The sequence below is a fragment of the Pleurodeles waltl genome, chromosome 3_1 (genome assembly GCF_031143425.1).
Source record: "Pleurodeles waltl isolate 20211129_DDA chromosome 3_1, aPleWal1.hap1.20221129, whole genome shotgun sequence".
NCBI classification, from domain to species: Eukaryota; Metazoa; Chordata; class Amphibia; order Caudata; family Salamandridae; genus Pleurodeles; species Pleurodeles waltl.
The window spans coordinates 1,375,522,770-1,375,538,148 of NC_090440.1; the positions used below are offsets into that span (position 1 = coordinate 1,375,522,770).

Sequence of the window (15,379 nt, forward strand, 5' to 3'; positions counted from 1 at the left end):
TCCTCCAAGCATAACTTGTGATTGGTGAATAATGCTTACCGGTAAAGGAGGAGTCTTGAATAGCTCCTTGTTGACCTCTGCGGTGTCCCCTGCGGAATCTGGACCTCCCTCCTCGGGGGCGGGAAGGATAGAACGTGGCATCTGCTTGGTCTCCGGACCAGTTACCTCTACCTCTCGGGTAATAGTTTTGGGGACTGACAAAACTACCTCAGCCGGGCATTTGTCCGCCATAACGCCCAGCCCTGATAAAAAGGCCTCTCCTAAAGGGAGGGACAACTGAGCCTTATCAAGGGTGGAGAAGGTAGGGCAACATTTTGTCAGTTCTTTAATGAAGGACGAGCCAAAAAGGTGACCTTCGGCCTCCGGACCCGCTTCTGACGGTGCCAAGTTTATTAATTTAGGGTCCATTCGCATGAGTATAGCGCTCGGTGGAAATAGCACAATTAGTGTTACCCAACAGGCACACCGCTCTCTGAGCCCAGCCTAAGAGGACGTCTGTGTTATCAGGGGTGTCCGACTCCTTGGAAGTGACAGCCAAATCTAAGATTTTTGTTAACGGGCCTGACATATCAAGTAATTTATCTTGACAGAGGCGCCACGATCTGTCTAAACCTTTTTTGGGATCCTCTGCGTATTTTTTCAAAAATGTTACCATAGTTGGGTCCATTTCTGGAGTGTCCGTCACATTATTGTCCAGATCAGGTCTAGGGCATTCCGCCTTAAGTCGAGAGCGAACCTCCTTATCAAAACTGTTTCTTAAGTTTGCATGCACAAATTGAGCAACCTCCGAAGATGGAACCCAATTAGAGGACCTAGGGTGCATAATATCAGAAGGGTCAAAGTCTAACAAATGAAGGGTCGTAGGCTGTTTTTTGGCTTTTCTACTGGGAGCTGGTTTGGTTAAGTCTTCCGAATCAGGATCGTCAGAATCCCCAGAAGAGGAAGAATCCTGTTGAGTGCTATAATTATGCTCCGCACTCCTTTTCTTACGGAATTTTTCAAACATATCTGCATGTAAATCTCCAGGAGAATCATCCCTTACCAGGTTCTTAGAATTAGCCTTGGACTTTGAGGGTACCTTAGGAGTAGTTTCTTCAGAGAGGGGGATTGCATTGCCAGCCATCCAACCCTGCGATTGGGCATATTCTAACAATTGCCCTGAGAATGGGCCAAGCGCTCTCACCAAGGCATCATTAACAGACTGTTGCACTCTGGAATCTAGTGCCTCAACCAAATTCACCTCCAATTGGTTGTCAGTATCGTCAGGGTAGTACCCTGCATCCTGGTCACTCCACTGAGCCATAGGTATTATTAATAGACTCACAACACAGTCAGAAAAAATAAAGGGGGGAGTGAAAAACCCCTTACAGGCACTTTAGAATGTATATAAATATATATATAAATATATACAAACATATAAACATAAGTATATATATATATATATATATATATATATATATACAAAGCAAATGCAAATGCAAATGAAAATGTGGAGGAAGCTGCCTGTAATCAACACTCTAGCAAAGGCAAAGCCTTATTTCAATTTTACAACCCAGGAAGGAGTTTAAGCTGGGCGTCAGGGAGGTGCCGTAACTCTCTGTTTTTCAAAAATGCAAACTTCGATGCCCAGCGTGCCCCTCAGAAACGAACCGATCTCCTTGAAGAGCATAGGGAAAGGAGATCGGCTCATCAGGATCGCGCGCGCATGGCAACCTTTGTTGCCATAGAAAACAGACTACGCGCTCGGCGCGTAGAGCACTCCTGCTTCACTCCACCAGAACCGGGGTCATAAATCAGTGTCAAAACTCGGCGGGAAGCTGATAGCACCTTAATCTAAATCGGAAAAGCGAGCGGAATCGTGTCACTTGAAAATTCAGCGAATACAAGTATAGATTGAATAAATGCATACAATATAAGACATAACAAAAGATAAATGTTACTTATCTGCTGCGAAGCAGCAAAGAAAAAGGATATGACGTTTGAGGTAAAGACTTATAAGGACTAAGGTCACATTAGGTGATTGGTACATGTGATGCAAGGACTTGGGCATCTTGGGAAATGTAGTTTTTTTGTTTGTTGTGATTTCATTGGCTGCTGTGAATATTTCAGTAAGGAAAGAGATAGCATAATCCGAGCCTCCGGTCCTGATATAGAATTGAAAACCGCCACCTTGATGTGCTACCCGATATTTTCTTTGCTATTAGAATTTATGCATGGCACTCAGGGACCTAACCTGCCACTGATGTCACACTTCCCTCACAACTTCTTTTATTATCGAGTCAGGCGTAGTATAGATATCTGTGTTTTGTTAAGAACCATGAGTACACAATATTTCGATTTTGCACAGTTGGATTCTTTATTCACTTCTTACGAAATGTTCACCAGAGCACCACTTTATTGCATCTTGAAGATTTTTTGCTGTTCACGACATTAACCAGTCTACATAACTGACACCATCGAGAAGTTATTGGACATGGGATAGCACAATTTACTGCATACTACATGTGCCCCATACAATTTTACTAGTATGTTACAATATATCGGCACAACCCTTGAGTAATGAAGGCTTGGTGAATTATCCCAGAGGATTTACTCAAATTTTTGTTCTCATATCGCATTTCCTACTTTTTTGCAGGGTAATAGATCCCCTGATAAATTGCATTAGCTCGAAATTCATTGGGATTCTTTGAAGTACACAATGTGAGCATGTTTATATTGGATAGATAACGACTGGAATGCATTTAATTAATTGTTTTGAAAACTAATTGTAAAATGATTATTGTTTTGAAACTCACGCTGTACATTGTGAAACATTATTTTTCAAAGTCTTGATGAAAACCCAGATCTCTCTTTGGGACAATTGTGGGGCAATTAGGGTACGCTACCCTTGTGATGGTCAGCGCAACATTTGGCAAAGTGGGCTCTGGCCCAGGACCGCAGCCTTTCTGGGTCCCTCCTGATAGAGCCACCTCTGTTCTGCAGAGACTTCCCTGATGACCTTGAGCGTTTCTTAAACAGTGTTTAAATACCTTTTTCACTTTAATTTATTTTTAATGTGGGTGATATGTAGAAGTCTGTTCTCAGACATTTTGCAGAGAAATGCTGTGATTATAGTTCTTTTTGGTCAAAACAGGACCTCACATAAGAAATGGGAGGGTGTCAGAGAGATTATTTGCAATAATGTTATTGAACTGATGCTATGTTACGATATTGAAAACACACCCCACTACCCCTGAATATTAGATGTAAACACATTTTGAATTTGGACCAGTGTGCCTGTGCACTGTCAGTAACCTGACCAAAGAGAGCATGAAAGAGCTGAAACTGAATCATAAGTTCAAAGCTGTTATGAACTCGGGCCTCCAAAATACCTTTGCCCCAGGGCCACCAAAATCCTTAAAATGTCCCTGTCAGTCACACTATCAACACCTCCAGCACGTCCTGATTTATTATTATGAGTTGCAATCATTAGTTGGAACATGCACCATTTTGACGTTGAAAAAAGATGCAGTTCAAACATGGGAAGACAAAGGGTAATGCAGGGAGGAAAACATGGTCACAAACGGAGCATCCTCCTAATTCCAGCATGTTCTCTTCCGTCAGGTGACCCCTGCAGCTCAGAGGCACCTGTCACCTGTTCTCAAGGAACTGGAGAGTCAGGTAAGTCCGTACAAATCACATGAAATCAGAAATGTGCCCCATTTCAATGAGGAAGGTTAATGGCAAAATGATGAGCAGTCAGAGGGTCCCATGGGACGGGCTACATGGGTCACCATGTGGCCTTGAACCATAAAAATCATGCAGAGACCTCTTCCGGGCGGCCATCAATGGAAGCCACCTTCACAGGTGATGAACCTGAGGGTTAATGTGTGTCACCAGCATATACTTTAAAAAAATAATATTTTTATTGGTTTTATATTTCAAGTATGCGATACAAACTGTTCAATTATCAGCAGCAGGATCACTTAAAGCATTATCCAGTATTAAAACCATTTAACAACCACAAACCCCCCCCCCTTTGGACACATCTCGAAACACTACCAATCCTACAGTATCATTTCTTGCTGCAATTGCCTGAAGCTTAACGTGTGTTGACTATCTTTGGGGGTGTTCGTGCGTGACCAGCGTGGAGCATATGTTACCGGGCCTGTGTGCTTAGCCTTCTGCCAAGGGCCCCGTTTAGGCTAGTGGGCGCGGGAGGCTCCCGAGGTGGTACCACGCCCCGTGCATTGTTGGTGATCCTGCGTTAGAGAGCTGGTGGGGCATTAATACAGGAGGAAGGGGGGGAGGGAGATATTGGTGCTGTTGTGGCTGGCCACCCTGCGGGCTGTGCCTCTATTGTGGGAGATGTGGGGAGATTTATATCGCGCCTGTTACAGGTATGTATTCACTGATTCATGGGGGCATATCATCGTTTTTGGCTTCAAGTTTAGTTACCAGGGTGTCCCAGGTGGTACAACCTGTATGGTACCGCCCCTCACGCGTCAGTTTCCTTAGTACCTGGTGTTCAGCGAGGGCCCACCGCAGTATTAGAGTGTACCAAGATTTACGATCAGGGGCATTGGAGGCTTTCCAATGCATCGCTATCAATCTTTTATACATTAAACAGGCAAGATCTATGAATTTGTGCAGGTGTTTTTGTTTTTTAGGTCTCTCCCTTAAACCCAATAAACAAGACCCAGGGTCTGCTATCAGTTCAAGCCCCGTTAACTCGGAAATCTCCTGTACCACCTCCAACCAGGCTGTTTGTACGTTGGGGCAGTCCCATACCATGTGGTAGAAGGATGCTGATGGTGCTTTGCATCTGGGGCATACTGGCTCAGAGCCAGGGAACATTCGCTTTATCCTGGCAGGGGATAAGTATGTTTGGTGCGTGTAGTTAAATTGAGTGTACCTGAATCTTGGATTTCTTGAGACACCACGGGCGTGATACAAGGCTTTTTGCCAGTCCGCCTGTAGGACTGGGGCGGGAAGTACAGCATTTCATCTCTCCCGGGCTTTCTCCGCTTGTGGCTCGGGAGATTTGTTTAGGATTTTGTACAAATTGGATACTATTTTTATTTGGTCATTGTATTGTAAGAGATGATGTATCACAGGGGAGATCACTGGTTCCGAGGTGCCTGTCCCCCACGTCTTTTTTATTGCGTGGCATATGGCGTGGTATGTCAGGAACTGGCCAGGGCACATCTCAGTGAGGGCCTGAAGAGCCTCAAATGACATAAGCCTGCCATCTTCGAAGCAGTCGCCCACTGTCTGTATTCCCGCCTCCATCCATGACCGCGACGCCCGCATTCCAGCTGTAATCCCCCCCATTAGGTAGTCCAATGGTATATGTGGGGAATAGGGGAGCTTGTCCGCTCCACTTTGCACAAATTTAGCCCAGCACGTGTGCACCACCGCAAGCAGTGGGCTAACGTGTTCCGACTTAGGGTGTTTAGATGTCAGCCACCCTATCAGGGGGTCCCCTTCAACCAGGACTCCAAACACGTGGATTCTGCCTGCGCTGGGCTGTGGATCCAATTTTGAACCCACTGCAGCTGTGCAGCTGCATAATAGCGTTCGAAGTTGGGGGCTCCCAGCCCGCCCACATCTACCGGCCGTTGTAGCGTGGCTAGGGTCACACGTGCTCTGCCTCCTCCCCAAATGAGCTGCAGCAGCGCTGTGTTCAAGTTTCGGAAAAAGCTTTTGGGAATGGTTATCGGTAGGGCCACGAAGCAGTATAGCAGTCTAGGTAGGATCAATATGTTTGCAATCGCCACCGCGAGAGCGGGAGCTTGTTCAAGAACTGCAATGAGCCTTTTATGGAGGTCAGCGCCCTCCCCAAGTTTCCATCTCTCAGGTCTTCTGTGTTGTGGTATATGTTTATCCCGAGGTATTTGAACGTTTCCGGACACCACTTTAGATACCCTATCTGAGGAGCATCCTGATTCACAGTTGACCGCTTTGCCAGAGGAAACGCGCACGACTTTTCCCAATTTACCACTAGGCCTGACAGGTCTCCAAACTCAGCCAATAAGGATATCACTGAGTGAACGAGTGCACAGCCATTTCGGATATATGTTAAGGCATCGTCTGCGTATAGCGAGATCGTGTGATAGAGTCCGTACCTGGTTATTCCCCATTCGTGTTCCATGAGGAGTACTCTTGCCGCTAGAGGTTCCATTGCTATAGCAAACAGTAACGGGGATAAGGGGCAGCCCTGCCTTGTGCCCCGGAAAATCGAAAAGCTATCGGAAATCACCCCACCCGTCTTCACCCTTGCACTTCGGCTGGAATACAGTGTCCGGACCCAGCGGATATAGTTGGGTCCTAATCCCATGCGGGCCATTGTAGACAAAAGGTAATCCCACTCGAACGTATCGAAGGTTTTTTCGATATCTAATGAAAGCACTATTTCCTCTTGTGTGTCACGGGGAGTATCCCCCATTATGCTCAGTAGTCTGCGAATATTTAGAAAGGTGTTGCGCCTTGGAATGAAGACATTTTGGTCTGTGTGTATCAATGAGTGCATGAGGGGGGCTAATCTGTTAGCTAATATTTTGCCTAGTATTTTACAGTCTACGTTTAGGAGTGATAGTGGTCTATAGGATTTGAAATCTGTGGGATCACGACCTTGTTTAGGGAGTACCACTATCATAGCTTCTCTTTGGGATGTGGGCAGGCATTCATTAGTCCACGCCTCTACAAACACCCTTAAAAGATGAGGTTTCAGGCAAGATAGGTGGGCTTTGTAGTATCCCGACGGGAGGCCATTTGCGCCAGGCGCTTTATTTCTAGGCAGCTGTGCAAGGGCTAATTCTATTTCATCCATTGTCATGGGGGCTTCCATTTTTTCTCTATCTATTTGTGATAATTGCGGCAGTAAGGAGTCAGCGAGAAAAGCCTCAAGTTGTGGAGCAGTGCAAGAGGTGCGTTTGGTGTATAAGTTTGAGTAATATTTCCTAAACGCCTTGTTTATCTCTGCCTGCGTGGTGGCCATAGCGTGAGCACTCACGCGTATGGCCCCTATTGGAGATTGTTGTCTGTCCTCGCGGAGCAGCCAAGCTAACATTCTACTTGATCTGTCCCCTTCTGTTTGCAGCCTTATTAGGTGATAGTTGTAGTCATGACAACGGAGTTTGCTGTCGGCGTCATTATATTTTGAGCGCCTTTCTTTGTGGACAGTGTGAGGGACTTCCCCTAGTGCTACCGCTATTTCTGCTGCTCTGAGTTCCTTCTCTAGTTTGCCGATCTCCGCCTGTAAAGAGCATCTCACTCCCCACATGGAGGATATGCATACTCCGCGTACTACTACTTTATGGGCGTCCCACTCTGTCGCGCACGTTGTTGCAGACATGGCATTTATATCCCAGTATTGGCTTATGGATTCTTTCAATGTTTCGGCGAATGCCTGGTCCTGAAGTGCTTCCGCCTGGAACCGCCAGGTGGGAATCGCCTGGCGTGATCTACCCCAGTTCAGTGTTACTCTCAGTGGGCGTGATCCGACAGAGTTTTTGCTAAATATTCCGACTCGCTGACCACTGCCCCTATATCTCGGGTGCCCCATATTATATCTATTCTGGTGTGGATGTTGTGTGGTGCTGAGTAGAATGAGTATTCCCTTTGCTTTGGGTGACCTAGTCGCCATATGTTGTGTAGACTCATTACGCTCGCCCAGTCCTGTAGGGGGCCTGTGGGTTTCCTGTTTGCTGGTGTGCTCGCTTGGGTACAGGATCTATCCAATGTTGCAGAAGGTGTGCTGTTGAAGTCGCCGCCCCAGAGGGCCAGGGCCATGGGGTGAGACAATAATGTTGGAGTGAGGGTGCTGAGAAATCCCATAGTACCACTGTTTGGAGCGTATATGCCAACCACTGCTATTTGCCTGCCATCTAATCTGCCCTCCGCTACTACGTACCTTCCTCCTTGGTCTATTTTATGTGCTGTTAATAGGAATGGGACTCCCGCCGCTATCCAGACCAGCACCCCTCTCGCGTAGGCTGAGTACGTTTTACCTATCAGTAGGCCTCCCCATTTCGTGCGCAGGTCACGTAAGTCCCCTTCTAGCATATGTGTCTCTTGTAGTATGGCAATGTGCACTCGTAGTCGCTTTAGCCGTGCATGTACTCTGGTCCGCTTGCTCAGTGCCCCCAGGCCCCTAACATTCCATGTCACTATAATATACTGTTTTTTATTGTTTATACCAGGAGGCATCACACATAGTTTGGGGGATAAGTCTCTGCGCTTAAGATCTGAGCTTTGGTATTGGCCCACCTGGTCACTACCCTTCTGCAGCTACTATTTGTTAGATATAGCAAGTGCAGCTGTTTATTTTGTGTTTTGAGTGATTCCGATACATGCATTACCGCTAAACTACAAACCCCAACTCCCCTCGATGGATCCCCGTTACTGCCTACAACTAGCATAAAACGACTAAACCTAAACACACATGAACTAACCCATATCCGGTTGGATTTGCATATTGGGATTCTCATATCTTCCAGATGTGGCTCTTACAAGGGGCTCACATCTTTCCGCAGACTTAGGGGGTCATTACGACCCTGGCGGCCGGCGGTATGTTGGCGGTAAAACCGCCAACAGGCTGGCGGTGTTCCGCCAGCAATTATGACCGTGGTGGAATTGCCACGGCCATACCGCCGGCCCCTCCATTTTCCCTCCAGGATTCCGCCTGGCGGTCATAATCCCCAGGGCAGCGGTGCAAGCACCGCTGCCCTGGGGATTATGAGTCCCCGACCGCCGGCCTGTCCATGGCGGTACACACTGCGATTGAAAGGCCGGCGGTAAGGGGACTTGGGGTGCCCCTGGGGGCCCCTGCACCGCCCATGCACTTGACATGGGCAGCGCAGGGGCCCCCAGGCATAGCCCCATCGCGCATTTCACTGCTACTGCACCCGCTGCACATCAGCATTGCCGCCGGCTCTATTACGAGCCGGCTGCAATGTTGATGTGACATTTCCGCTGGGCCAGCGGACGGTAACAATGTTACCGTCCGCTGGCCCAGTGGAAATGTCATAATAGGGAGACAGGAATACTGCCGGCAATGGCGGTATTCTGTCTCCTGCGGACTCGGCGGTCTTTTCAAAAGACCGCCGAGGTCGTAATGACCCCCTTAGTCTGCTAATACCATTGGGCGCCCCCCGGGACGTGAGACCACTCCCTCCAGCACCGCCCCGCCGCCCGCAGTCTATCCCCTGTGCAATCCCTATAACTTAGCTTTGCTGCTATATCAAAGATACACAATGTCGGGGGAGCGTTCACTCCGGTCCACAACAGCGCCACAAAGTCCCTGGAGGCCTTTGAACTTCGAGCATCTTTGAAGCCGGCGGGCCAGCGGAGTAGGTATATGCGAATTAAAGTTCATCTGTGGACCTGGGGGTGACCCTTGGCCCATCCAGCTCTCCAGTTATTGTAGATGTGGAACTGGCCATGTCGGATTCCGAGCCCTGCTCTGGGGGTGTCCTGACAGTTGCAAAGTTGCTTTGCATGTGTAGAGGCGTCTCTTTCAGCACTCTTGCTCTGTCTTCTGCCGCCTGCCAGTCATTGGGCTGGCCCCTAGCGCATCTCTTGGAACGCTTCCTTGAAGCAGAAGTTTGCCATTCCTCATCCACTTCCGCCTCTTCCCGTGGGCGAGCTAGGCCCTTGGCATGCAGCCATGTCCAAGCATCTTCAGGATTGGTGAATATGTGGGTGCGGTCCTCCGCTACTACCCTTAGTTTCGCCGGGAAGAGCAAGGCAAATTTTATGTTGTGTTCTCGCAAGCGTCGTTTAATTTTAACGTAGGAGTTGCGTTGGTTCTGCACCTCCTGTGTGTAGTCTGGGTATGCGTTAATAGTCGAGTCTTCGTACTTGAATGGGCCTTTATTGCGAAATTGTTGAAGTATTGCATCCCGGCCTCTATGATTCAGGAATCTGGCGATGAGCGGTCTGGGTGGCTGGCCAGGAGCCGGGGGTCTGCCCGGAATTCTATATGCCCTTTCCACTGAGAAAAACTTGGATGGAGCCCATTTAACACAATCTTGATTAGCCACTGCTGAAGGGGGATTTCCGATTCTGTTTGCCGCATGCTTTCTGGGAAACCCAGGAATCGTACGTTATTGCGGCGCGCCCTGCTCTCCATTTCTTCCGATCTCCTCCAGAGCACTTTCAGCTCCGCGTCCATGCGCTGAATCTGTTTTTGGTTACCTTGGGCCATTGGGGTTAATTCGGATATTTCGTCCTCAGTCGTTTTCACTCGCTCGGCTAAATTTCGATGGTCTACGCGCAGGAGATTTAAGTCTTGTGCAACTGCGTTGATTCTGTTTTCTAGAGATGATTTAGTGTCCATAATCGCCTCTAATACTTTCTCGAACGGAGCAGAGTGCGACATGAGAGTGTTTTCCAGTGACTGTAGGGACGGGCTAGGCTGCTGGTCTATAGGTGTTGATCCATGGGTGCTACGGTCCTGGTTCTTGGCTGACTTGGCTCTGCCGGCCATTTTGGCTGACCCGGGGTTACCTTGCATGCAATTGTTTGACACTGTTTGGCGCTTACGATTCGGCAACTTAGCCTTTTGCTTTGTGTCCCCAATATGGTGTGCGCGTTGGCGCTGGGAGTGTGAGATTGTCCGACAGGAACGAGGAAAAGTTATTCTTGTTGTTGCGTGACTGGTGTCTGTGGTGGCGTGGTCAGTGGTAGATGCTACTGCCGCCGAGCCCCGCGTCAGTCCAACCTGGAGACCCCATGTAACTATACGTGGTGCACCTGGAGGGGGAAATGTAGCGTGTCAGCCGGAATAAAGTGCTCTCACCCTCAGGGGTGGCAGGGGGCCCGGTATCAGGGGCGTCCCCGATGGAGAGGGGGGGCGCAGTTGACAACCGAGGCGGGCAGCGCAGCCCGGAGAGTTCGAGAAGGGGAGCCGATGCCCGGGGCCACGGGCAGTCACTGCGCTGGCGCCGGGAAGTTAGATGCTTGCTGTTCATATACAGTCCGTGGGGTCCAGGCACGGTCCAAGCCCCCATGGCGCGCACCGGCCGACGGCGCCGTGCGGGCTACTTAGGCGAAGTCTGCAGGGGTCTGCGGCACGCACTGGGCATGAGCCCTCCAATGCTGCTTGCCTCCACTATGAGGGGCACAGGACTGTTGTGGGAATAATGAGGCAGTGGGTGGATGGGGGGGCCAGAGGTCCAGTAATGTCCCGGCCACGTAGATGAAGCTACCCCCTCTGGATCACCCCCTTACCACAATGTACTGGCCTGTAGATGTGCTCCTTAGCTTCCCCGCAGTCCTCCAGCTGCAGTGTTTTTTAATCCAGGGCAGGAGTGCCCTTACTGCCCAGCAGGATGAGCCTTTCCTGGGCCACCGCGGCAATATCCAAGATGGCGCCTCAATGTCCTGCTGCCCTGGACCAGTCTCGGGTACCTGCGCCGACCTCGCGCCGGCCACCTGCCGCACCGCGAGGGCCCAGGGCGCCGCCCCCGGGTCCCAGCCAGCAATGATCTGGGCCCGGTCGGCAGCCCGGAGTCAATAGGCGCGCTCGTGGTGCTCCGGCACCCACGATTGAACCAGGGGCAAGCCGGCGCCAGCCGCTCCGAATGAAGGCGTGGGTGGAACTGCCGTAGCAGCTCCACGCGCCGATCGCCTTGGTCGGGGCGAGTCCTTCGTGGCCGGTTCCTGGCTCCGCTCACACGGCGCGCCCCGAGTCCGGCCCCCAACGAGTGCACCGGACTGCCCTGGGCAGACCCCCGCCCCGAGCGCAGCCGCGGGGTCCCGAGGGGCGCCCTTCAGGATGATTTGATGTAGCCCGGGACGGAGCGCTCAGATCAAGCGACCGTCCCGGGCGCCATTTTGGCTTCTACTCGTCACCAGCATATACTTAGGGCCACTTTCCTTGCACCTCCCTATCATCACCATATGTGCGCCATATTTAAGATACAGTACACCATGGTGGTAGTTAGAATAATAGCTTCAAAAATGTTGACGCTAGTGTAGCAAAGTGCAATGAGGCCCATTGATTTAAATGGGTGTATCATTTTAACACCTGCTTTGAGCAGGCGTTAAAAATGACAGACAAAATAGAGCAGTGAAATCTTTTAAATTTGACTGCGCCATTTTTCGGACCTCCTAACGGGGGAACACCCCCCTTGCATACATTATGCTTGGTGCAGGGATAATGTGGTGTAAGGGGTTACAAAGTGGCGAGGGGGAAAAAGGCACCTTAGTGTAAAAAAAATGATGCTAGGGTGGCGCTAATGTTGCGCAAGTGGCTCTTTTCCACCTCTTAAGTCCACCACCAGATACTTCCTGCCACTCTTATCTTACTGTTGCAGATTCTAGCCTTCTATGTTTGTCACATTTTTTTTGTCTTTTTCTTTGCCCGTCTTTTCCTTTCTGTGTTTTTTGCTCCCTTGTGTGTTTTTTGTTGTCTTGCTGTGGTTCAAAGTGTGCGGAGGAAAAAATCAACCAGTCTTCAAAAAAATATGAGTCTTGTGGGGCTTCACCTGCAACCACCAGCTCAAATTAAGCAGTGGATATTACAAAGTAAGAACGTGAGCTCACACCGCCTCAGAGTTCTTTGGAAAAGAGAGTGTACCCTACAAAAAAGCAGCGTTGGACCCTTTTGTGCTTAGGGTGCATCCTGAGCAATCAGCACAGGAGAAAAGACAGTGGAAGACCTGTAGATCCTGTTAATTGAGATGAGTGAGCACAACAGAGGGGATAGCTTCCTGCAACAGAGCACTTGGTTTTTGGCAGGTGGTTGACCCACAGACGGGAACCTGGCCCCCCGGAGCTCTGGAATAGTGCCTAACTCAGCAGAAACAGCACCAGGGACCTTAGGGCTGATGATTTAGGGTAGAAGCCCAAGAGACAATAAAATTCAATGACCCTGGGCGTGTTTTCCCAGTGGTCACAGTCCTTGTTGACATTTAGGCTATTTTCTGCTAGAAATCTAACTTGTTTTAGGCAATTCAGAAGTATTCAAATTTGCATTCATTTTTTAATTTTCAAGGCTTTGTAGATATGTTCATACCTTGTAGTGGCCTTTTAAATATGTTCACACTAGTTGTAGAGTTACAGCTATATAGATATGGTCAGGATACTATGCTGCTTTTTTCACTTAGTATTATACATACAGACAAGGTGACAATACTGGAAAATAATAGTCCTTTGAACATCTCCTCAGTGCTATTTTATTATTGTTATGTGCTTCAGCGGACATTGTTAGGTATGCAACTGTCACCCTCGGGTTCAGGCCGTACCACTGCTTTCCCATGGTTCTGTGGAAAAGTTGCAACCATGTAACCTGAGCTGATATAACAAAAGGTTCATTTGCTGAAGCTGTATACAACACATCATCATAGGCTGGTCCAGCCTGCTCACTGCCAATACTGCACAATATATGGAGGTGCTGCAAAACTGTCTGGAGCCCCTGCGAGAAATTCATCATAATTATTTTCAAATATGAATCCTACTTGAGCCCACTGCTGAGCTTTTAGATCTATCACTCACATATAGTTAAATGTGCACATTTAGGGCCAGATTTAAGAAAAGTGGCGCTGCACCCAGTGCAGTGCCACTTTACTTGCGTCCCTTAGCGCTCCCCTTCTGCCATAATGTGTGCAATGTATTTAAAATATGGTACGGCACAGGGTAGAGGGCATTAGCGTCAACATTTTGACGTAGTGATGTACTGTTCAGGGTTAGCAACAACATTTTGGTGCTATCCCTGAACAGTACATAGAGACCCATTGTAACCAATGGTGTGCCCCCTTTTAAGGCCTGCACTGAGCAAGTGATAAAAGTAGCGACAAGAATGACGCAGTAGAATCTTTTAGACTCCACTGCACTATTTGTGCGGTCCACCTAATGGTGGACCCCGCACCCCTTTGCATACATTATGCCTGGTGCATGCATAAAATGGCACAAAGGGTTACTAAGTGGTCCAATGCATGGATTGCGCCGCTTTGTAAATGTGGTGCTGCGATTTTCGAAGACTAACGCCACATTATCGTTAAAAAAAATGACACTAATGAGGCGCTAGTGCTTCTTAAATCCGGGTCTATGGGGCATATTTATCAAGTAGTTGTGTAACCCTTGCACCACAGAGAGGGGTACAATGGTAATGCAGCTACTAAGTAAGATTTATCAGGCCACATGGGTCCATCTTGCGTGGCTTGATAAATCTAGATCAAAGCAGTGCAAATTGCTGCATTACATTACTGAGCCAGTTAGGCATTCCATCAGTGGATCATGGGTGTGCCCAGGCTTCCCTCCATGGATTTTGGCCCATTCCCACGTTTATCTTTAGTGGTAGACCTAGAAATGCGTCAAAACGCTATGCCTCACCTGGTAATAAAATATCTTTATTTATATTCGTTTTTTCCTCTTTCTATGTGTGCTGCATTTGCAGCATACATAGAAGGAGGAATATGCCTGTGAGGATTGTTTTTGTGCAGGATGGTGCCCCTTCCTACACAAAAACAATCTGCATGCAACACTGGCACCCTTGTACCACAGTGCAAGGGTGCCTGTGGTGGCGCTGGCTGCCAAAAGAGCGCTAGTGCAAGCAAAAGACAGGATTGTGCCATATTATGTTAAATATGGGACATTCCTGCCCTTTCTCTTTGACGCAGCGGGCAAGGTGGCTTGCCGTGCTGCTTGAAATATTGATAAAGTGCCCCTTAATGTAAAATAACTTATGCCTGATCGACCACTAGAACCTCTCTGCTTCCTGGACTCCCTACCTGTTCATTTGAAAACATCTACAATAGAAAGCCTATCCCCTCCTTCCTGCTGCACTGCTCTGGGTGCTGAGAATCTGTTGCTTATTATGTATTTGTCTGGCACTGTTCTGACACGCCTGTAGCCTTGTCAATAGGGGGATGACTCTAGTGCATTTTAGCATTGAGGCCTGTAGGCAGCAGCCTGATTTGTTGATGTTGTCTTCGCTTAGAATGTCTGTTTAAGCCCATGGCTCCAGCTCTCAATGTTAGTGGCTTCTTGTCAAGTCTCAGTGCTTTCTTGAAGGGTTGGTGTTGCCCTGCCCAGCTGTTCATATTGGCGACTTGCTTTTCCATGCAGTGCCTCCCTGTCCCAGTCTTGCTGTCCCAACGACAGTGTCCTTCCTCAGTGCCAGTGTGTTCCTGTTTAATTATTAGTGTCCCCTGTCCCAGAATGACTATTTGCCCTAGTGTGTGTCTTCTTGTCCCAATGTCAGTGTTTTTCTCCCAGAATCTACCTCAAGTCTTGCATACTTGTATATGTAGCTTGTCGATACCATGAATCCCTACATAACTACACAGCTTCTTTACAACATGTGTGTCTCTCCACATAGCTCCTTGGTATCCTTTTTCCTGAGGTTAATAGGCAGTTGCCTCACAATGTGTAGTTCTGTGAGGTCATATCC

The 15,379-nt window shown here is 48.6% G+C and overlaps 1 protein-coding gene across 1 annotated transcript in view; it reads left to right on the forward strand.

Annotated features, from left to right (window-relative positions):
* The window catches only part of LOC138285217 (veficolin-1-like), a 78,828-nt gene that overhangs the window by 25,407 nt on the left and 38,042 nt on the right, over positions 1 to 15,379 (forward strand). Inside the window, exon 4 of the mRNA XM_069224882.1 lies at positions 3,604 to 3,660. Within this exon, the coding sequence (XP_069080983.1) occupies positions 3,604 to 3,660 (57 nt within the window). The remainder of the gene's footprint in view (positions 1 to 3,603; positions 3,661 to 15,379) is intronic.